At 44.7% G+C, this 21,807-nt stretch overlaps 1 protein-coding gene across 1 annotated transcript in view; it reads left to right on the top strand.

The window, feature by feature from the left end:
* The window catches only part of LOC106564454 (vasorin), a 35,495-nt gene extending 19,499 nt beyond the window's left edge, over positions 1–15,996 (top strand). Inside the window, exons 2-5 of the mRNA XM_014130558.3 lie at positions 10,307–10,542; positions 10,855–11,414; positions 11,631–11,858; positions 11,981–15,996. Coding sequence (XP_013986033.2) covers positions 10,329–10,542; positions 10,855–11,414; positions 11,631–11,858; positions 11,981–13,168 — 2,190 coding nt within the window. The 5' untranslated portion in view covers positions 10,307–10,328 and the 3' untranslated portion in view covers positions 13,169–15,996. The remainder of the gene's footprint in view (positions 1–10,306; positions 10,543–10,854; positions 11,415–11,630; positions 11,859–11,980) is intronic.
* The last annotated feature ends 5,811 nt before the right edge of the window (positions 15,997–21,807 follow it).

Raw genomic sequence — 21,807 nt, 5'->3', positions numbered from 1 at the left:
TCAGCTGTTATTAATGCAAGTGACATAGAGAAGGTGCTGGCAGCTGTTATTAATGCAAGTGACATAGAGAAGGTGCTGGCAGCTGTTATTAATGCAGGTGACATAGAGAAGGTGCTGTCAGCTGTTATTAATGCAGGTGACATAGAGAAGGTGCTGGCAGCTGTTATTAATGCAGGTGACATAGAGAAGGTGCTGGCAGCTGTTATTAATGCAGGTGACATAGAGAAGGTGCTGGCAGCTGTATGTCGATGCTTATCTTCAAACAAAGAAGAGTTTGTGTATGTGTCAGAGTGAAAGCGTGTATGTGTGTGTGTTTGAGAGAGCCTGTGTGTTCATGAGAGTGTGTGTGTGTCGGAGAGAGGGAATGTGTGTGTGTGTGTGTGTGTGTGTGTGTGTGTGTGTGTGTGCGTGCGTGCGTGCGCGTACACTCTTAATGATTTGTGTTTACATAGACATACTTCACTATGAACAGCATTACTAGTGACATGCAGTCAGAGAGGTACTGGTTAGGACCCAGCACACCACCAACCTAAACACTGTTTACATAGACATACTTCACTATGAACAGCATTACTAGTGACATGCAGTCAGAGAGGTACTGGTTAGGACCCAGCACACCACCAACCTAAACACTGTTTACATAGACATACTTCACTATGAACAGCATTACTAGTGACATGCAGTCAGAGAGGTACTGGTTAGGACCCAGCACACCACCAACCTAAACACTGTGCAACACACACAGCAGCCAGCAAACACATATTGCAAACCACAGGAGGAAGTTCCAGTTTTTCAAGTGGAGATCTCTGATATTTCTCTCCTTCCTGTTTACTCATTGTTTCCTTCATAAGAAGTTTCCAAAATGCACTCTGTATAGCGATGCGTTAAAGCAGTAGTGTTTAAAAAATATAACATTTCACTGCACCTATCTGGTCTATATGACAATAAACACATATATATTTATATATTTTTTAAACTAATTCACCCAAAGTTTCACCCATGAAATAGACAAAACCGTGGTTACAGCGTCTACTTTCAGCCACAGCCATTAGGTTCCAGAGTCAAACCACCATTTTACAAACTCTGCTTTCGCAAGATCAGATTTCTCCCCTCCCTCCCTCCCTCCCTCCCTCCCTCCCTCCCTCCCTCCCTCCCTCCCTCCCTCCGTCCCCAGTTGAGAGACACAGCAACCCGATCCAGGTGTAACTCAGGTGTAACCCGTGTAAGGCGGTGCGTCTCATCCATTGTGTCCCTCGCTATCTTTCCTTCTTCCCTCTTTCTTCCCCCTTTCTTCCCCTATAGACCCCGAACAGCAACAGTTTAGTAGAAGGACTGAAACTCTACCCCAGGAAACAGGCTCTTGGGAGTGTGTCTCAGTGCGACTTACAAGGCTTGTTTTGGTGGGTTAGGTTTCCAGTGAAGTGTGTCGATGTGAGGATGTTGTTATGGTCGTAAGTTGTGTTTGGAGTGTGTGGAATGTGTAGATGGATTGGATGGAGAATTTGTGGAACGCATAGCAAGGGTCGAGAGTGGTCTGGACTCTGGACTTTACCATTTTTGCTGCAAAATGTTTTTGTATAGAGGGGATTAGGGATATTAGTGTGTGTGTGTGTGTGCTGCCATGTGTGCCTGCATGAATAGCGGGGTCAAGAACCTACTGTAGCACTAAACTTATCATAGCTGCTCAGGCCCTCAACATGAAATGTTACTGTCAAGCAATTCCTTCTCGACATGCTCTTACACAGTATCTAATTGTGGGTTCCGTTGCCAACGGCATTGCTATTCTTCATGTCAAGTTGTAGAGTTGAAGTCCTGGTAACCAGTTCTGATTTGTTGAACAGTTTTTACTGCCTGAAGCTTTAAGGGAAAATTGGTCACAGGATAAAGGTTGGTTTACCCGTCTATCTACAGTTGTCGCAGTGACATCATGAACGTTCTATTGTCGTCCGACATCAAACTTGTTGTTGTCGTTACAGAAAAGTAGAAACACAAAAACGACAGGCTGCGTGACATCAGCAGCCTGGTGGTCCAAAATGTATATGTCCATCTAGCAAGCCAGGCAACTAAAAGCAACTTTTTAAACAATATCTTGGATTGTTTGTAGCTTGTTAGCTTGTTAGCTTGCTGGGTAACCGGTTCAAATAATGACCATATCATAGCTGACAACATCTTAACTTTAGTTACAGAAAATAGCTTACGGTTGTGAGTATGACGAAGTAAAAGCAGGGCATTCTACCGGAGAATTTAAGAACTTGTGCACAGGCTCAGTCAGGTAACCACGACAACGGAAACAGTCGCAGCAAAGGTCTACAGACAGTCCACCGGAGTATAAATTAAATGTTGTTTTGACCAGCGACACTTGTCGCATTCGAATTGTCTACAGATAGACCAAGTATTAACCAGTCTTAAATCACTGTCATCCCCCCCTTTTTGAGGCCATGAAAGAACAGAAATCCCTCCATCAACACACCTTCAGACATGTTATTTATTACCATCCTTTACCTCCCTCCCTCCATCCCTCCCTCCATCCCTCCCTCACCTAAAAACAAGTCAGTTCAGGAGTTAAGCCGGCCCTTTTATGCCAATTGGTCATATTTGGTATGTGCTGGTACTCCCTTGTGATTTTGGAAAAAGATAGGAGGGAAAGGAAAGAAATGAGGGACAAAGAAGTCTGGATGGTAAATCTGAAAATAAGGGCCACCTCTTTCAGAAGTATAATGATTTTGTGGATCGCTGAACACATTCTATGTACTGTAGCAGCAGACCTCGAGCCTGGTTAAACAGGACTGAGTAGTGATCGCTGTAGTTCTACAGCATTCAGTTTAACCCAGGCTAGCAGAGCCCATCTGGCCATACATACAGGTCCTGACTTTGATTATTTACCAACTAGAAGAGAGGGATAAAGAGAAGGGGCTGCGCATATTGTCTGTCTGGCCTTTGTCATGTATAGGGGTGGCAGGTAGCCTAGTGGTTAGAGCGTTGGACTAGTAACTGAAAGGTCGCGAGATCGAATCCCTGAGCTGCCAAGGTTAAAATCTGTCGTTCTGAACAAGGCAGTTAACCCACTGTTCCTAGGGCGTCATTGAAAATAAGAATTTGTTTTAACTGACTTGCTTAGGTAAATAATGGTAAAAAATAAAAAATGTGGTCTGAGTATAGTTTGCTTTGTTTACACACTGGGGGTTTGTATGAATGGAATTGTGTTTTAGTCTGTATATACCAGACAATTGGTATTTTTGTATCTCTCTCTCTCTCTCTCTCTCTGTCTCTCTCTCTCTCTCTCTCTCTCTCTGTGTGTGTGTGTGTGTGTGTGTGTGTGTGTGTGTGTGTGTGTGTGTGTGTGTGTGTGTGTGTGTGTGTGTGTGTGTGTGTGTGTGTGTGTGTGTGTGTGTGTGTGTGTGTGTGTGTGTGTGTGTGTGATTCCAAGATGAAAACATTCCATAGTGCATAAAATAGGAAGAAATCCCACTAAAGTAATGCCATTTCAACACAGGTTTAGTTTTTCATCACTTCATAATGTATAGTACAACTTCTCAATGTGGTAACAACTGCCAGTCTTCAGTTAGTCTCTGTCTATGAAACCAATGTGTTTACTGGCAAACCATTGTCCAGGGCTTTGTGGTTCAGAAGTAATCCCATTGAAACAGGAAATCAAACAAATGGAGAGAATGAAAGAAAGAAAGGAGTGGGACAATATGTGACATGAGATGAGAAGATAGAGTTGTAAGACTTTAATTCTCTCCCTCCATCCCTCCGTCCTTTCATCCCTCCATCCCTCCGTCCTTTCAGCTCTCCATCCCTCCGTCCGCCCCCACTTTCATTTGGACTCTGATTCTGAGGCTTAGCAATTGAAGCCAAATCCTTTTCTAGCTATATCCTTTTCCTCAGAAGTAATATCAAACCTCATTTCAGACGTAGGGCTACAGATGGATGTGATTTGGAGTCTGTCTGTCATAACTAGGACCCAGAGTATTCCCTGGCCATGTGACCTGACGAGGAAAAACTCCTGGCATAAAGGGTGGTTCAGACACAATATCCTGATGTACAACGAGTGAGAGGAGAGATATCTGAGCAACACATATAGTATTTAATTGAGCATTTTGACCCAGCCAATTTAGGTCTGATGATACAGATGGTATTCTTTGTAAAATAGTTATTTGTATTGTTAAATTGTAGACTTCCTGTCTTGTGTAGAATACATGTGCACTGCTGCATCTGCCAGGTATCGTTAACATTGTCCTCACCTTAACTATTAATAAAAGGCAGAACTGTCAAATGAGGGGCCCAACGTCCTGTAGAACTTGATGAGTGAGAAACATAAACTGTGATTAGCCATTTCCTTTCATACACTCCTCTCTTTCGTTCTCTCCCTCTCTCTCTCTCTCTCTCTCTCTCTCTCTCGCTCTTGTTCTAATTTCTCTCTCTCTCTTTCTTCATAATCTCCCTCTTGCTTTCTCCTCTTTCCGTCTTTATTAAGCCTCTCGCTTTCTTTTTCTTCTCTCTCTCTTTCTCTCTTCAATCTGTCAGTCATTTGGCTACCTGCCAAGTTCAACCTGCTATGAGGCTGTTCCCCTTTAAAGAATGACCCAGAGCAGCTTACCTACCTACTGCAGTTCCAGTTCTATCAGCTGGATAAATACAGAGCTCCGGATTCCTCGTAGGCCCGTGGTTGTGTCCTAAATACCACCCTATTCCCTATTTAGTGCACTATTTTGGACTACTTTTGACCAAGGTCCATAAGGCTCTTGTCAAGTGTAGTGCACTACATAAGGAATAGGGTGCCATTTTGGATGCAGGCTCAGTGTGCCTTTCGGTCCCAGAAAAAGCTTTTAAACAAAGGTGCACTGTGCCTTGTCTGAATACCATATCATAAAATAATGATTTCATTCTAGAAGAGTAATGTCAGGTGTGTGTGTGTGTGTGTTCTACACTACAGGGTTTAGTGAGTATAATGGGTATGATAATAGCTAGATTAGCTACAGTGAATGTTAGGGGAAGGTAATTTCCTTGTGACTGACTTGACAGAGTGACATGGCAAGCTTTGTGTTACGTGTGTGTGTGTGTGTGTTATGTGATGTCACACCTTACCTGTCGTGCCCTCTTTACCATTAACCCTCAGGTATGCGCCTGACAACATTGTGAGTGACATCTGGTTTTGGTTTCCATGGCAACAACAACCTACCGACTCAAAGCAGCCCTAATGAATGGCATAGCTCTAATTTAGTTTTGACTTTAACAACAACAACAAACGTTACAATGAACAGCTGACTGATTGACTGATTGAGAAAGCAGGAAGAGCCTAGAGTTGGTTATTGAGAAGTAACTAGTACTATGAAGTAACTAAGAAGTAACTACTACTAAGAAGTAACTATTACTAAGAAGTAACTCACAAGGCTTGTTGTATCAGGTTGAGAGAGAGATTTAGATTTTATTACAATCCCCATTAGCCGGCGCCAATGGCGATAACTAGTCTTACTGGGGTCTGCTGTAAAACAAAAAATTACATTACAGACAAAACACTTTACAATTTACACACACACACACACTACGTGTTAATGTTTTAAATGTGTGTGTGTGTGTGTGTGTGTGCGTGCGCATGTGTGCGCATCTATCAGTTACACATACTGTACATGTCAGTACATACACACAAAAAGTAGGTCACATGGGGGGAGAGGCGTTGTGCCGGGAGGGATATGGCAGAGGCAGGTGTATAGAGGAAAGACTAATATGCAAATCCTAACTCTGTTACCCCTCAGCCATCCCTCCCTCTAATCTCCCCCTTCACCTTTGTTGTCCCTTAAAGACCTTGCTCTCTCTATTAAGTCAGTTCAAATGGGCTTTATTGGCATGGGAAACACATGTTTACATTGAAAGCAAGTGAAGTAAACAAAAGAGAGAATAAACAAAAAACAACACCTTCCTTTTTTTCTCTTACTCTCTCTTTACACCCTCTCTCTCTCTCCCTCTCTTCTTGATCAAGATGGATTTTGGGGGGGTTATTGCAAGTTCCAGCCGCGCCTGCCGGATCAGGCCCTGATCTCTCCTGTTATGAGGAAAAGGGGGGATGAGGAGGGAGGTAAAGGAGGGCAGGAGGCCGGAGGTTGGCCCCTTCACTACTTCACTTTAATGAAACGTCTCGGGTTTCTATCCAACTTCCAACCTCAGGAGCCATGCAGAGGGCAGGAGTGAGGGATGCAGAGAAGGAGGGAGGGAGAAACAGGAAGAGAGTAGTGCAGGGTTCACTGAGAAAGACCAAGGCAGGGAGAGTGGGAGGAACAGAGGGAGTGAAGGAGACAGAGAGAGAGAGAGAGCAATATTTTGAATGTATGGTCATGCTTGTGTGTGTGTGTGTGTGTGTGTGTGTGTGTGTGTGTGTGTGTGTGTGTGTGTGTGTGTGTGTGTGTGTGTGTGTGTGTGTGTGTGTGTGTGTGCGCGTGTAAAGTACTTGTAGTGCATTCTTGCTGACAGTAGGCTACTATAAAGTAACTCAAGGTCCCTGTACAGCTGAAACACAACCAAGGAAAATTGATTCCACGCCTGCATCTGAAATATCAACAACCTTTCATTTATCAGTCTTATCTTTGCTGAACAGAGATATGCACTGTAGGTAGCCTTGTTGTTTGCTGTAAAACCTTTAGTCTCTCCCAGTTGAGATAAGGGGGACTTTTGCCTCGCCAATTACTCTCAAAGTGTTCCCTGACCCGACTGATGGCACGTCTCACTGAGATACGCTACCTTGAAATTCACTTCTTATTAAACCTTTTTCTTCAGGAAATTGACCTTTTCCCTGGAACTGATAGGCCTATGAGTTTCAACCTTACCCTGCTATAATACCAAACTAAAAGCATGTGAGAAGAAGACGAAAGAGAATAAATATATGGGTATGTGATTGATAGTGTGAGAAAGAAACAGACAGAGACATAGAAAAAAGAAAGAGGGAGGAGAGGTCACGAGAAGGTGTAGTAGAGGTCATGGGAAGGTGTAGAAGAGGTTATGAGAAGGTGTAGTAGAGGTCATGAGAAGGTGTAGTAGAGGTCATGAGAAGGTGTAGAAGAGGTCATGAGAAGATGTAGAAGAGGTCATGAGAAGGTGTAGTAGAGGTCATGAGAAGGTGTAGTAGAGGTCATGAGAAGGTGTAGTAGAGGTCACGAAAAGGTGTAGTAGAGGTCACGAAAAGGTGTAGTAGAGGTCACGAAAAGGTGTAGTAGAGATCACGAAAAGGTGTAGTAGAGGTCATGAGAAGGTGTAGTAGAGGTAAAGGTCATGAGAAGGTGTAGTAGAGGTCACGAGAAGGTGTATTAGAGGTCACGAGAAGGTGTAGTAGAGGTAGAGGTCACAAGAAGGTGTAGTAGAGGTAGAGGTCACGAGAAGGTGTAGTAGAGGTAGAGGTCACGAGAAGGTGTAGTAGCGGTAGAGGTCATGAGAAGGTGTAGTAGAGGTCACGAGAAGGTGTATTAGAGGTCACGAGAAGGTGTAGTAGAGGTAGAGGTCACAAGAAGGTGTAGTAGAGGTAGAGGTCACGAGAAGGTGTAGTAGAGGTAGAGGTCACGAGAAGGTGTAGTAGCGGTAGAGATCATGAGAAGGTGTAGTCGAGGTAGAGGTTACAAGAAGGTGTAGTAGAGGTTATGAGAAGGTGTAGTAGAGGTAGAGGTCATGAGACGGTATAGTAGAGGTCACGAGAAGGTGTAGTAGAGGTAGAGGTCACGAGAAGGTGTAGAAGAGGTAGAGGTCACGAGAAGGTGTAGTAGCGGTAGAGGTCATGAGAAGGTGTAGTCGAGGTAGAGGTTACAAGAAGGTGTAGTAGAGGTTATGAGAAGGTGTAGTAGAGGTAGAGGTCATGAGAAGGTATAGTAGAGGTCACGAGAAGGTGTAGTAGAGGTAGAGGTCACGAGAAGGTGTAGAAGAGGTAGAGGTCACGAGAAGGTGTAGTAGAGGTAGAGGTCACAAGAAGGTGTAGTAGAGGTAGAGATCACGAGAAGGTGTAGTAGAGGTAGAGGTCACGAGAGGAGAGGGTGGGTAGAGAGGGAGGGGTAGAGGGGGTGGGGGGGGCACGAGAAGGTGTAGTAGAGGTAGAGGTCACGAGAAGGTGTAGTAGAGGTAGAGGTCACAAGAAGGTGTAGTAGAGGTAGAGGTCACGAGAAGGTGTAGTAGAGGTAGAGGTCACGAGAAGGTGTAGTAGAGGTAGAGGTCACGAGAAGGTGTAGTAGAGGTAGAGGTCACGAGAAGGTGTACTAAAGGTAGAGGTCACGAGAAGGTGTAGTAGAGGTCACGAGAAGGTGTAGAAGGTGTAGTAAAGGTCATGAGAAGGTGTAGTAGAGATCACAAGAAGGTGTAGTAGAGGTTATGAGAAGGTGTGGAAGAGGTAGAGGTCATGAGAAGGTGTAGTAGAGGTCATGAGAAGGTGTAGTAGAGGTAGAGGTCATGAGAAACTGTAGTAGAGTTAGAGGTCATGAGAAGCTGTAGAAGAGGTAGAGGTCATGAGAAGCTGTAGAAGAGGTAGAGGTCATGAGAAGGTGTAGAAGAGGTAGAGGTCATGAGAAGGTGTAGTAGAGTTAGAGGTCATGAGAAGGTGTAGTAGAGGTAGAGGTCACGAGAAGGTGTGTAGTAGAGGTAGAGGTCACGAGAAGGTGTAGAAGGTGTAGTAGAGGTCATGAGAAGGTGTAGTAGAGGTAGAGGTCACGAGAAGGTGTAGAAGATGTTGTAGAGATAGAGGTCATGAGAAGGTGTAGAAGAGGTAGAGGTCATGAGAAGGTGTAGTAGAGGTCATGAGAAGGTGTAGAAGAGGTAGAGGTCAGTGACTACACGGTTTATCTTCTCCACTGAGATGAATCACAGAATATATCGTCCCGTTGAGCTGGTGCTACAGCTAACTACTAGCTTCTGGCACACACACACACACACACACACACACACACACCACACACACACACACACACACACACACACACACACACACACACACACACACACACACTCGCGCGCACACAGACACACACTACACACTGGTTTTAAATTGAACCACCCCAAACCCATTTCATGCACCCTCCTTTTCCCCTCAGGCATCTCACTGGACAGCCCTAGGCCTAAGGGCCCCATGAGGTTTTACTGTGTATAGGCCTACGAGTGAGATCACTGTAAAATCGGGGTTGGATGGAGTCGCTGCTTAGACACTGATCTTAGGTCAGATTTCCATTTCCCCCTAATCGTTATGGTCAGGACTTGTGGAAAGTAAGCTGATCCTAGATCAGAGGCTTTAGTCACTTACTCGCATCTCACCACCCACCCAGAACATTATAGATTACACAGCTCAACCTGCTTTATTATTAAAACACACACACACAGCTAATCCTAGAACTCTACATTTCAGAGATAATTATTACATGCTAAATACCTCCTAAAGGTCTAGAAGGGATGTGGGAAGGCTTTAATATGTCCATACATTGTCAATACACACACTCACTCATACAGTATACTGTATATACATACTGGCTTCATGTCAAATGGCATCCTATTCTCTATCTTGTGCATTTCCTTTCCTTTGCATCCATACTGTATGTAACTGTAGCTGATGCTTAGGGTGTCTCTCCCTCTCAATGCAGTTTCAATTCAATTTAAGGGGCTTTATTGTCATGGGAAACATATGTTAACATTGCCAAAGCAAGTGAAATAGATAATAAACAAAAGTGAAATAAACAATATAAAATGAACAGTAAACATTACACTCACAAAAGTTCCAGTTCCATAAATGTCATTATGTGTGTCTCTCTCTCTCTCTCTCTCTCTCTCTCTCTCTCTCTCTCTCCTCTCTCTCTCTCTCTCTCTCTCTCTCTCTCTCTCTCTCTCTCTGTGTGTTAGTCTGTGTGACTGGGCAGGGTTTCATCATAGTGATGTTGCAGTCTCTGAGGTCATGGTTGTATGCTCTGGTTGAGGGGAATAGGGAGGGAGACCCAGTCAGAGAGGTTATGGGGTCTGTTACTGTGTTTGACTTTACTTGTTGTGTTCTCTGATGTCATGAGGGAAGTCAACAATGGGAGATTTCTTTCCTGATTGGGAAGGGGAAGTTTTTTGATGGCGTGGATTGTGTGTTTGTGCGTGCATACTGAAATTTAATAATAAGAATAATCTCACTCTGACCGCATTAAACAGCCAATAGACTTTGGCGTGTGGATATTATGCTCAGAAATAAATTATTTAATCTTGTCCAGGTTTTTGACCGCTGCTGATTCGTTACTCTGAAAATATGACCAACTTTCCTTCCCAGAAAAGTCTCAACCATAACATTTCTCTCTTTTTCTTTGTGTTTCAGATTACACAAGGACTCCACCACCATGGCGCCCTTCCTCCCCCTCCTCCTCCTCCTCTCCTCCTCTTCCTCTGTTCTCTCCAGTGACTGTCCAGAGGATTGCTCTTGTCAGGCCCAGGGTTCCATCTTCTGCATCCAGCGTCGTTCCACTGTCGTCCCCCGCGGCCTCCCTTCCTCTGTGAAACATCTCTACGTCTTCCAGAACGGCATAAATACTTTAGCCCAGGATGACTTCACAGGTAGGTAGCGTCGAGGTTAGAGAAGTGGGCCAGCAACTGGAAGGTTTCCAGTTCTAATCCCATGTGTGACAGGAAAATATTTGTTTAGGAGTGGGCCGGCAAATTGAGTGTTGCTGGATCAGTGTCCTGGATGCCATTTCCTGCTGTTGTGCCCTTGAGCAAGGCACTTGACCCCTGAACAGCTACCCTCTGCTCGATCCTTTCCAACCTCTGTATGTGTGTCTTTTTAGGGTTTGGAATAAAGTAGAACACAAGTTATTCCATTGTAAATCCATATGCACTGGAATATAAAGTAATCTTCTTCTTCTTTAGACCTGGGGGAACTGGAGATGCTGGACCTGTCCCAGAATAAACTCACGGAGGTCCCGGATGGGGTCTTTGAAACGCTATCTTCGCTGAGGAATCTCGATTTGTCCGCAAACTACATTACCCACATCTCCAAGGATAGCTTCTCCGGATTAGTGCAACTCGAGAGGCTGTATCTCCACGGCAACCTCATCAAGAGCATCCAATCGGAGGCCTTCGAGGTTCTGGAGGATCTTCTGGAACTGAAGCTCCAGGGGAACCAGTTGACCGGTCTCCCAAAGCTCCGTCTCCCCAGGCTTCTCCTCCTTGATCTCAGCTTCAACTCTCTCCCGACGCTGGGTCCCCAAGACCTCCAGACCCCCCACCTCGAGTCACTCAAAGTGGCTGCGTTGGGGCTCACCACCCTGGACTCGGATCTGATGGCCTCCCTGGGGAACCTCCATGACCTTGATGTGTCCCAGAACCAGCTGGAGGGGATGCCTGAAGCACTGAAGGCCACCCGGGGGCTGATCAGGCTCAGCCTGGCTGCCAACCCCATTGGGGAGCTCCGGAACGAGGACTTCCAGGTAAATACATTTTCTTAAAAATGTGTCAAATATTCCTGTAATTGATGGGTCGATAACACATGGCTTATTCCCTGAAACTGCTCCATGGGATTTACTATGGCAAGCCTCTGGTCCAACCTATCCAAACTGCCTGTGTTTGTATGTTTTTTAGTGGGGTTGGGATCATTTGTGAACATTGGACAATAAAGTATTCTTCTTTTTCTTCTTCTTTTCCAGAGTCTGGTGGGTCTCCAGGAGCTGGATATCAGTGGGCTGAACCTCCAGGGCTTGCCCCAAGGTTTCTTCCAGCTCTTCCCCAGGCTGGGGCACCTCACAGCGGCTGAGAATCCCTTCAACTGTCTCTGTCCTCTGGCCTGGTTCCCTGGCTGGCTGAAAGAGAAGAATGTGGATCTGGGACGCACAGAGGAGACAAGGTGCCACTTCCCACCAGTGAATGCTGGCAAGGTATTGTCTTAATTTTTTGTAATTCTAATACTAAATATATTTTATTTATTTTTCCTGTGAAAGACGTTTAGTTGCTGGCTTGTATGAAATGAGATACAAATAAAGTTTGATTTGATTTGAAGGTGCTGGCGGAGCTGGACCATCAAGATTTTGGCTGTCCACCTACGACCACTGTCATGACGAATGCCCTAGGGGAGGGGAGCACTTCTGCACCCCCCATTCCGACTACATCCCCTGGAAACACACATACCAATGCCATCCCACCACCTCCGCCATTCCCTAGTGATGAACCATCCTCAACGGAGACAGACATTGAGAGTCGTCCCCCTCCTCCAGCTTCTCCGACTTCCACTTTCAGGGACCAGGGGGATGAGGGCCACATCTGCCCGCCAAACATCTGCCTCAATGGGGGTACGTGCCGCTTCGATCCTCTGGGACAGCTTGGATGTCTCTGTCCCCGCGGAACTATGGGCCTGTACTGCGAGAATGTGAGGGAGTCGTCTAACCACAACCAGCCCCCTCTCCAAACCTCCGCCCCCGAGATTTTGGCATCCATGGTCGCCCCCATTGTAACCTCTGATCCCAATGACATCAGTTCGCGTCAGGTGACCTCCACGTCCATCCTCCTCGACCTGCACCGTTTCCTCGAGACGAGGCCGCACATCCGCGGGATTAAGCTGACCTACCGGAACCTCTCAGGGCCCGACCGGCGCCCCATGTCCCTCAGCGTCCCCGCCTCGTACCCAGAATACACCCTCCGAGGGCTCCGGCCCAACTGTACCTACTCGGTGTGCGCCAGCCCCCTGGCAGAGAGGGTGAATGGGGGTGGAGGCGGTGGAGGTAGCCCTCCCGAGGGTGGATCTTGTATGGAGGCTCGTACCGAGGGAGGTCCCCAAGCTTCGTCCTTGGAGCCCCAGGTGGATGATCAGAGCCAGCTCACCTACACCCTCATCCCAGCCTTGGCTGCTCTCGCCCTGGTCATGGGGGTGGCGGTGGTGGCCGTCCTGGTTCTTTTCCTCCGGAGGAGACGGGCTCACATGGAGCTGGAAGGGGGTGAGATGGGACCAATGGAACTGGAGGGCCTTAAGGCTTGTCTGGAGAACGGTGTGGGGAACGGGGGCACCCTACCCCACAAGGGAGCGGATATCGCCCCCTGTCGCACCTCCACCCCGACCCAGCCACAAAATGGTGGATCGTCCCATCCCCTTCCACAAAATGGTGGTTTAGAATATGACGCCCCCCTCATGCAGGGACAGGGGCACTGTCCATCGAATAATAATGTGGCATCCTTGAAGCCATCGTATTTCTAGAAACTCAGTCCGTTGTCTTAATGGATTTCTTAATATTTCTCAATGAGACTCAATGCACTCAATGACATTCAGAGCTATGGAATGGAACAGAAGGAACTACCCCTGTAGAGGGTAACGCTACGCCCCGTTATCTCTAAGTGGATGGGAGGACTCTACCATTGTGGGGCAGTGAAAGGGGGGGTGTTTTAGCTCATCCAGCGGAGTTCAAGTTGATAGAAATGTAACAAGTATTTCAACCTAAAGTGCAATCGCCATGCCAAAGGGTCTATCTTATAATCAGACTGAAAACGGAAGTGCCTTCTTGCATTGACATGATATGCTGTAATAATGATGCTTTTATTTTTGAAATGTTGATGTTTTTAAAAGAACTGCATTGAATGAGTTGCAATCCTGTTGCTGGATCAGGAGGTTGGGAGAGCAGGGTTTGTGGAGGTATGGGGAAGGCACAGAGTCAAGGTTTGGAGGAGTAGAGGTGGGGTGCAGAGGTAGAGATAGAAACATAGGTGTGTGTGTGCTCTGTAGTCTCTTCAGCACTTCCTGAAGTGAATGAGGCACCCCTCCCCACCTGCCCCCTGGGAGAACTTGCACTGAAGAGAAGAGAAACTCTCTGCAGCATTACAACCCTTCCCAGAGACTTAACCTAAGGTAGTGAAATGCTGATTCTGTAGAGATGGTACCACGGACAGAATACAGTTTTAGACGACATTACCACCGGTCAGATTTCCCTTCATCCTGCTACACCCCCCCAACGATCTGGTATTATCAACCCCCACCAGGGTTGATCAACTTGCTGTGAAAGGCATGTGGACTAAATGAAGAGAAAAGGCAAGGAGACCCTATTCCCTTTAAGTGTGCTACTTTTGACCATTAAAATGTTGACATTTTAGTCATTTAGCAGACGCTCTTATCCAGAGTGACTTACAGTTGGTGCATTCATCTTAAGATAGCTAGGTGGGACAACCACATATCACAGTCATAGTGACTATTTTTTTCCTCAATAAAGAAGTTATCGGTCAAGTAGTCGGAAAAAACGAATGCAGTCGGAAAAGACTAGTGTTCTGGTCAAAAGTAGTGCACTGTATAGGGAATATGGTGTCACTTGGGACGTAGCCTCTGTCCTTAGTGGCGTGGTCAGTAGCTGTGATGAACGCTATTTGAAGGTTGTTGTGGTCGAGCGGGTTTCATATGATGCTTTTGTAATGTGTTTTGTATGTATTTTTTTATCATGGATTTCTCTGTTGCTGTCATGCTGTTTCTCCAGTCTTGTTGTAGTCAGAAATGTTGATGCTGTATTGAATTGTGCTGTTCCCTCGACACGGCAAAGGGTTGGGGTACATTTAATTTCAATTCAGAAAGTTTAGAATTGAAAGGGTTCATTTACTTTTAAAGATGAGTTTTGTTTTGTTAAATAGGTCATTCCAATTCACCTGAATTTACTGAATTTAGATTAAATTTACCCCTACCCAAAACGCTTCAAATTTTGATCATGTAAAAATTGTTCACCAAGTAAATGTGAATAAGAAGTGTCAGAAACAGCACAGACTCTAAACTCCCACATTCTTCTTCTTTACTGTCTAAAACCAGTCTGCCAACTACAATAGCCTGTCAAAGCTACATAAGGACATGGTTAGCTCCAGAAACCCCATCCTTGTCCCAAATGACACCCTATTCTCTTCATAGCACACTACTTATGAACAGAGTCCTATGGGCCCTGGTCAGAAGTAGTGTACTTTAGAGAATAGGGTGCCATTTGGGACGCAAACCTAGTCTCTTTTTGAACGCTCAAGCTCCAAAACTGTCCTCAAAGCTCGGTCACCGCAAACCCTGAGCCATTAAAGTGGCACACACACATGCCGAAAAAAGCACGAGAGTTCAAAGACTTTGAGAGCAATTTACTATATGTGTCGAAGGAGTGGAAACCAGTCATTTCCTTGACTTGCTACTGACTGTGGCGTTTTGAAGATATGGCTGCAGCTAGCCGATGAGATCCCCAGTAGCTTTTTATTATTTTATTCTCTCTCTTTCTATTTTTCTCTTTCTGTGTCTGTTTTTGTCTCTCTCTGCTTCTCTATATCTCTGACTCTCTCTCTCTGACTCTGTCATTCTCTCTCTCCCTGTTCCCCTCACTCTGTCTCTCTCTCTTTTTCTCTTTATTCTATTTTCTTCCTCTCGTTCTCTTTCCTTTTCTTTTTTCTCTCTCTCTTTGTTTCCTTCACCCCTCCCTTTGTCTCGGTCAACAAGGTTCTTGGCCATGTTTTCGAGCCTGTTTTGCTTGCCTGCAGCCAACTAGACTATGAAAAGTTCATACGGAATGAAAAGTTCAAACGGAATGTAAATCGCGCCGTTCTGATATATTTATCTCTGTTTCCTGTCTTGGAGAATGGGAAGTACAAATGTGTCACTATTCTATTTCTTTTTCTGTTTTCTTTCTCTCATTTTTGTTGTTGTTCTTTTCTTTTCTTGGTCCCTCTGTCTCTCTCTCTGCCTGTCTGTCTCTCTCTCTCTCTCTCTGCCTGTCTGTCTCTCTCTCTCTCTCTGCCTGACTCTCTGTCTCTCTCTCTCTGCCTGTCTCTCTGTCTCTCTCTGTTGTTGTTGTTGTAACACTTACCTTAAGGAACATGTGCCTATTTCTGTGACCTACTCTACAATCTCACTACACCAGTTTATGTCTTGGTAGATAGAAAACAGTTTCTCTCTGTGTGTGTGTGCGTGTGTGTGTGTGTGTGTGTGTGTGTGTGTGTGTGTGTGTGTGTGTGTGTGTGTGTGTGTGTGTGTGTGTGTGTGTGTGTGTGTGTGTGTGTGTGTGTGTGTGTGTGTGTGTGTGTGTGTGTGTGTGTGTGTGTGTGTGTGTGTGTGTGTGGGCAAAAAAAGGAGATTCAATATTTTAATCCAATCCAGGTATTCATCCCTATTCTCCTTCAACCATCTTATTTTCTACTGCCTGTCTTCTTTCTCTCCTTCTTTTACTGTCTTTCTTCATGCTCTCAATCATCCAACAGAAACCAAGAACCATACGCTCATATATCTATTAACTAAAACCTAAACTGAAAGAAGAAATCCTATACAGCTTTATATACTGTAGCATGAGGGACCAGACATTTTTGAAATATTTTCAACTTGCTTTGTTACGTTCTCTATTCATTTTGGGAAAGCCTTTGTCTTATTATTTTAATGTTTTGTTTTATGTAAAAAAGTGTTTATGTTTTGGATATGAAATTACATAAAAAAAGAATATGAAAAAAATATCTTGGTCATATCTTGGTCAGTGACTCTCTAGCCCTGTTTATACCTGGTTCTAACATGTGGCCTGTGTTCAGATCGTGCACACGATTACAAGAAGCATTGTGATCTGATTGTGATCAGATCTTATAAGTATAAACACAAGATCAGGTCAAGATCAGAATGAAGGTCGTATGTTAACGGCAGGTATAAACAGGGCTTCTTTCTTTTAGGGTTTTGACACCATAGACATATACATCATTGTGTGAGTGTATCATAAAACACTCACAAATACTACAGTACAGTACACACACGTACTACATACACATAATACACATTTATTACATCAGTTACTAAATCCCCTTTAAACTCCTCACAGTCGTCAATATGGACCAAATACATTTACTAAACATTTATTACATCAGTCACTAAATCCCCTTTAAACTCCCCACAGTAGTCAATATGGACCAAATACATTTACTACACATTACATCAGTTACTAAATCCCCTTTAAACTCCCCACATTAGTCAATATGGACCAAACACATTCACTACTGTACAGTGGGGGGGAAAAGTATTTGATCCCCTGATTTTGTACGTTTGCCCACTGACAAAGAAAGGATCAGTCTATAATTTTAATGGTAGGTTTATTTGAACAGTGAGAGACAGAATAACAACAAAAATATCCAGAAAAACACATGTCAAAAATGTTATAAATTGATTTGCATTTTAATGAGGGAAATAAGTATTTGACCCCCTCTCAATCAGAAAGATTTCTGGCTCCCAGGTGTCTTTTATACCAGTAACGAGCTGAGATTAGGAGCACACTCTTAAAAGGAGTGCTCCTTGTTACCTGTAAAAAAGACACCTGTCCACAGAAGCAATCAATCAATCAGATTCCAAACTCTCCACCATGGCCAGGACCAAAGAGCTCTCCAAGGATGTCAGGGACAAGATTGTAGACCTACACAAGGCTGGAATGGGCTACAAGACAATCGCCAAGCAGCTTGGTGAGAAGGTGACAACATTTGGTGCGATTATTCGCAAATGGAAGAAACACAAAAGAACTGTCAATATCCCTCGGCCTGGGGCTCCATGCAAGATCTCACCTTGTGGAGTTGCAATGATCATGAGAACGGTGAGGAATCAGCCCAGAACTACACGGGAGAATCTTGTCAATGATCTCAAGGCAGCTGGGACCATAGTCACCAAGAAAACAATTGGTAACACACTACGCCGTGAAGGACTGAAATCCTGCAGCGCCCGCAGGGTCCCCCTGCTCAAGAATACATATACGTGCCCGTATGAAGTTTGCCAATGAACATCTGAATGATTCAGAGGACAACTGGTGAAAGTGTTGTGGTCAGATGAGACCAAAATGGAGCTCTTTCACATCAACTCAACTCGCCGTGTTTGGAGGAGGAGGAATGCTGCCTATGACCCCAAGGACACCATCCCCACTGTCAAACATGGAGGTGGAAACATTATGCTTTGGGGGTGTTTTTCTGCTAAGGGGACAGGACAACTTCACCGCATCAAAGGGACGATGGACGGGGCCATGTACCGTCAAATCTTGGGTGAGAACCTCCTTCCCTCAGCCAGGGCATTGAAAATGGGTCGTGGATGGGTATTCGAGCATGACAATGACCCAAAACACACGGCCAAGGCAACAAAGGAGTGGCTCAAGAAGAAGCACATTAAGGTCCTGGAGTGGCCTAGCCAGTCTCCAGACCTTAATCCCATAGAAAATCTGTGGAGGGAGCTGAAGGTTCGAGTTGCCAAATGTCAGCCTCGAAACCTTAATGACTTGGAGAAGATCTGCAAAGAGGAGTGGGACAAAATCCCTCCTGAGATGTGTGCAAACCTGGTGGCCAACTACAAGAAACGTCTGACCTCTGTGATTGCCAACAAGGGTTTTGCCACCAAGTACTAAGTCATGTTTTGCAGAGGGGTCAAATACTTATTTCCCTCATTAAAATGCAAATAATTTTATAACATTTTTGACATGCGTTTTTCTGGATTTTTTTGTCGTTATTCTGTCTCTCACTGTTCAAATAAACCTACTATTAAAATTATAGACTGATCATTTCTTTGTAAGTGGGCAAACGTACAAAATCAGCAGGGGATCAAATACTTTTTTCCCCCTCTGTACATACTATACACTGTACATAAACGTATTACATTACTTCACCTCAGGTCCTCAAGCATACAGTAAATACTGGTTGAATGTTACACACAGTGCTTAATGACCCTAGTAATAAAAGCATTAGGGCATTAGTCAGTCTTTCCTACTGACTGGGGATTTAAGGAACGACAGCCAGATGTGTGTTGCCAGCTTGTTGCAAGGCCGTTCCCAGAAATTATAGCTAGGAACACACACACACACACACACACACACACACACACACACACACACACACACACACACACACACACACACACACACACACACACACACACACACACACACACACACACACACACACACACACACACTTTCACTGCATCCCTCATCCCCCCTCCCTTACAACCCCCTCCCCACCTCTTACTCCAAACCCCAAATGATGGGTTTATGACGCTGTGTTGGTTACCGGAATGAACAAAAGTTCTTGTATTTTTCCTTAATCATCAAGAAGTTTATGCCAATGGGAAAATCTGACAAACATAAGACAATTTAAATCCTATAAATGAATACATTAAAGTCCTGGTTGTTTGCTTTGTGGGGAGATTGGTAAATTACTGCAGTACCCACTAGTACTAGCCTACAAGGTTTAGAAAACACACACACACCACTTCTCGCTCTCAGTGTCACTCTTTGTCTCTCAATTCACTTCAAAGGGCTTTATTGGCTTGGGAAACATATGTTTACATTGCTAAAGCAAGTGAAATAGATTTCATTTAGACCATTCCATTTCTCTCAGAACTGGTGTCCATCAATGGATTCTTCAATCGTTTTCAGAGTGTTCTCAAAATGCTTCCATCTTAGGCTTTGTTTGTATATTCTTTCAATGTGTCACAATATTGTTGCCCTATGTCTCTATCCTGTGATTTGTGATGTTTTCTATTTGATAAAGGTCAAAAAAATATATATCCTTAAACCATTTCTCTTTTTGAGGTTTCCAATTAGCACTGTTTTTTCTTTTGCATACACTGGCTTTTGTGGCTGCTTTATGATAGATCTCATTACATTTACTCACAGCCAAATCTGTCAGGGAGGTTTAGGCTGAATGTACTTGAACGGAAATCATTGATGCAGTTCGTAGTTTCTGAGCAGGGTAATGCTGTATTGAAGTGTGATGCGCTGTCAGGGGCCCATCTATTCATTTTATTTATTTAGATGAATCAGTGTACAGGGCTCTGTTTGTGTGGTCTTTGGGTGGAGAAATCTTTTCAAAAACACTCTCTCTCTCCAGTCCTTCTCAGGCATCCTGTTCTGTGTCTGTCTCCATGGGAACCAAATAAATGGACAGAAACAGAACTCCCTTCTGCTCTGTTCCGAGCCGGACTCATGTCTCAGGTATGCGAGTCAGCCACGCTGTGGAGATGACATGGCAGGTTGCAGTAGTCAGACCAGCAAATATATCACTGGGTCGTCAATAGTCAGGCCTGGAAAACATACATATAGATACATGACTAGGGGCCCGATTCAGACTTGAGTCAGAAGACTTAACATGGGTCTGCATTTTTGGACTTAAGTCCATGTCAAGTCAACTTATTTCAAGTCTAAATAGGGTCCTAAGCTAGGCCTAAAAATCACAAGAGATACAACCAGACTTTATAATGCATACGTGTTGTGCCACACAGTCCTCCGATGGAGTCATCAGTAAAACTTTAACAACTTCACACTGGACACAGACGTCAGTTCAACGTTTAGTTTTGATTTACATTTGGTTGAGTTGTCTACTAATGTGAATTCAACATGAAATCAAAACATTTCACCATGTCATTGGATTCAGGTTAAAAGTTGGGGCGAAATTCCTTTACATTGATGACTTTTTGCAAAACCAATCAGTTTTCCACGTTGATTCAACATCATCGCTTTGAATTTTTTGGTTGAAATGACGTGGAAGGAAAGTTGATTGGACCAGTTTTTGCCCTTTGGGTTGTAGTGGTGGTGTGTGTGTAATGTACCGATACTTTCTTACCTGTGTGGTCCCTCCTTCTTCTTACTTTCATTTCCGATAATGAAGAAGGGATGAAGAAAGAAGGGATTATTTTCCTCCTGGCAGGTGGCATTGTGCACCAGCACCACCGTTCCAGCTGAGAGGCTCAAAGCAGCCATTGTGGTTTTCAGACGGGGCATGTTTTTTAAATTAACTTTCCAAATTCCTCAGTAAACGTTTTTGCTTCCCTCGCTCTTTGTAAACTCAGCAAAAAAGAAACGTCCCTTTTTCAGGACCCTGTCTTTCAAAGATAATTTGTAAAAATCCAAATAACTTCACAGATCTTCATTGTAAAGGGTTTAAACACTGTTTCCCATGCTTGTTCAATGAACCATAAACAATTTAATGAACATGCACCTGTGGAACGGTCGTTAAGACACTAACAGCTTACAGACGGTAGGCAATTAAGGTCACAGTTATGAAAACTTAGGACACTAAAGAGGCCTTTCTACTGACTCTGAAAAACACCAAAAGAAAGATGCTCAGGGTCCCTGCTCATCTGCGTGAATGTGCCTAAGACATGCTGCAAGGAGGCATGAGGACTGCAGATGTGGCCAGGGCAATAAATTGCAATGTCTGTACTGTGAGACGCCTAAGACAGCGCTACAGGATGACTAGACGGACAGCTGATCATCCTCGCAGTGGCAGACCACGTGTAACAACACCTGCACAGGATCGGTACATATGAACATCACACCTGCGGGACAGGTACAGGATGGCAACAACAACTGCCCGAGTTACACCAGGAATGCACAATCTCTCCATCAGTGCTCAGACTGTCCGCAATAGGCTGAGAGAGGCTGGACTGAGGGCTTGTAGACCTGTTGTAAGGCAGGTCCTCACCAGACATCACCGGCAACAATGTTGCCTATGGGCACAAACCCACCGTCGCTGGACCAGACAGGACTGGCAAAAAGTGTTCTTCTCTGACGAGTCGCGGTTTTGTCTCACCAGGGGTGATGGTCGGATTATCGTTTATCGTCGAAGGAATGAGCGTTACACCGAGGCCTGTACTTTGGAGCGGGATCGATTTGGAGGTGGAGGGTCTGTCATGGTCTGGGGCGATGTGTCACAGCATCATCGGACTGATCTTGTTGTCATTGCAGGAAATCTCAATGCTGTGCGTTACAGGGAAGACATCCTCCTCCCTCATGTGGTACCCTTCCTGCAGGCTCATCCTGACATGACCCTCCAGCATGGCAATGCCACCAGCCATACTGCTCGTTCTGTGCGTGATTTCCTGCAAGACAGGAATGT

This window comes from Salmo salar, chromosome 12 (assembly GCF_965601325.2).
Source record: "Salmo salar chromosome 12, fSalSal1, whole genome shotgun sequence".
In the NCBI taxonomy this organism is placed as follows: domain Eukaryota; kingdom Metazoa; phylum Chordata; class Actinopteri; order Salmoniformes; family Salmonidae; genus Salmo; species Salmo salar.
Note: the sequence above shows the minus strand (reverse complement) of the source record. Positions and strands in the feature narration are given on the sequence as shown.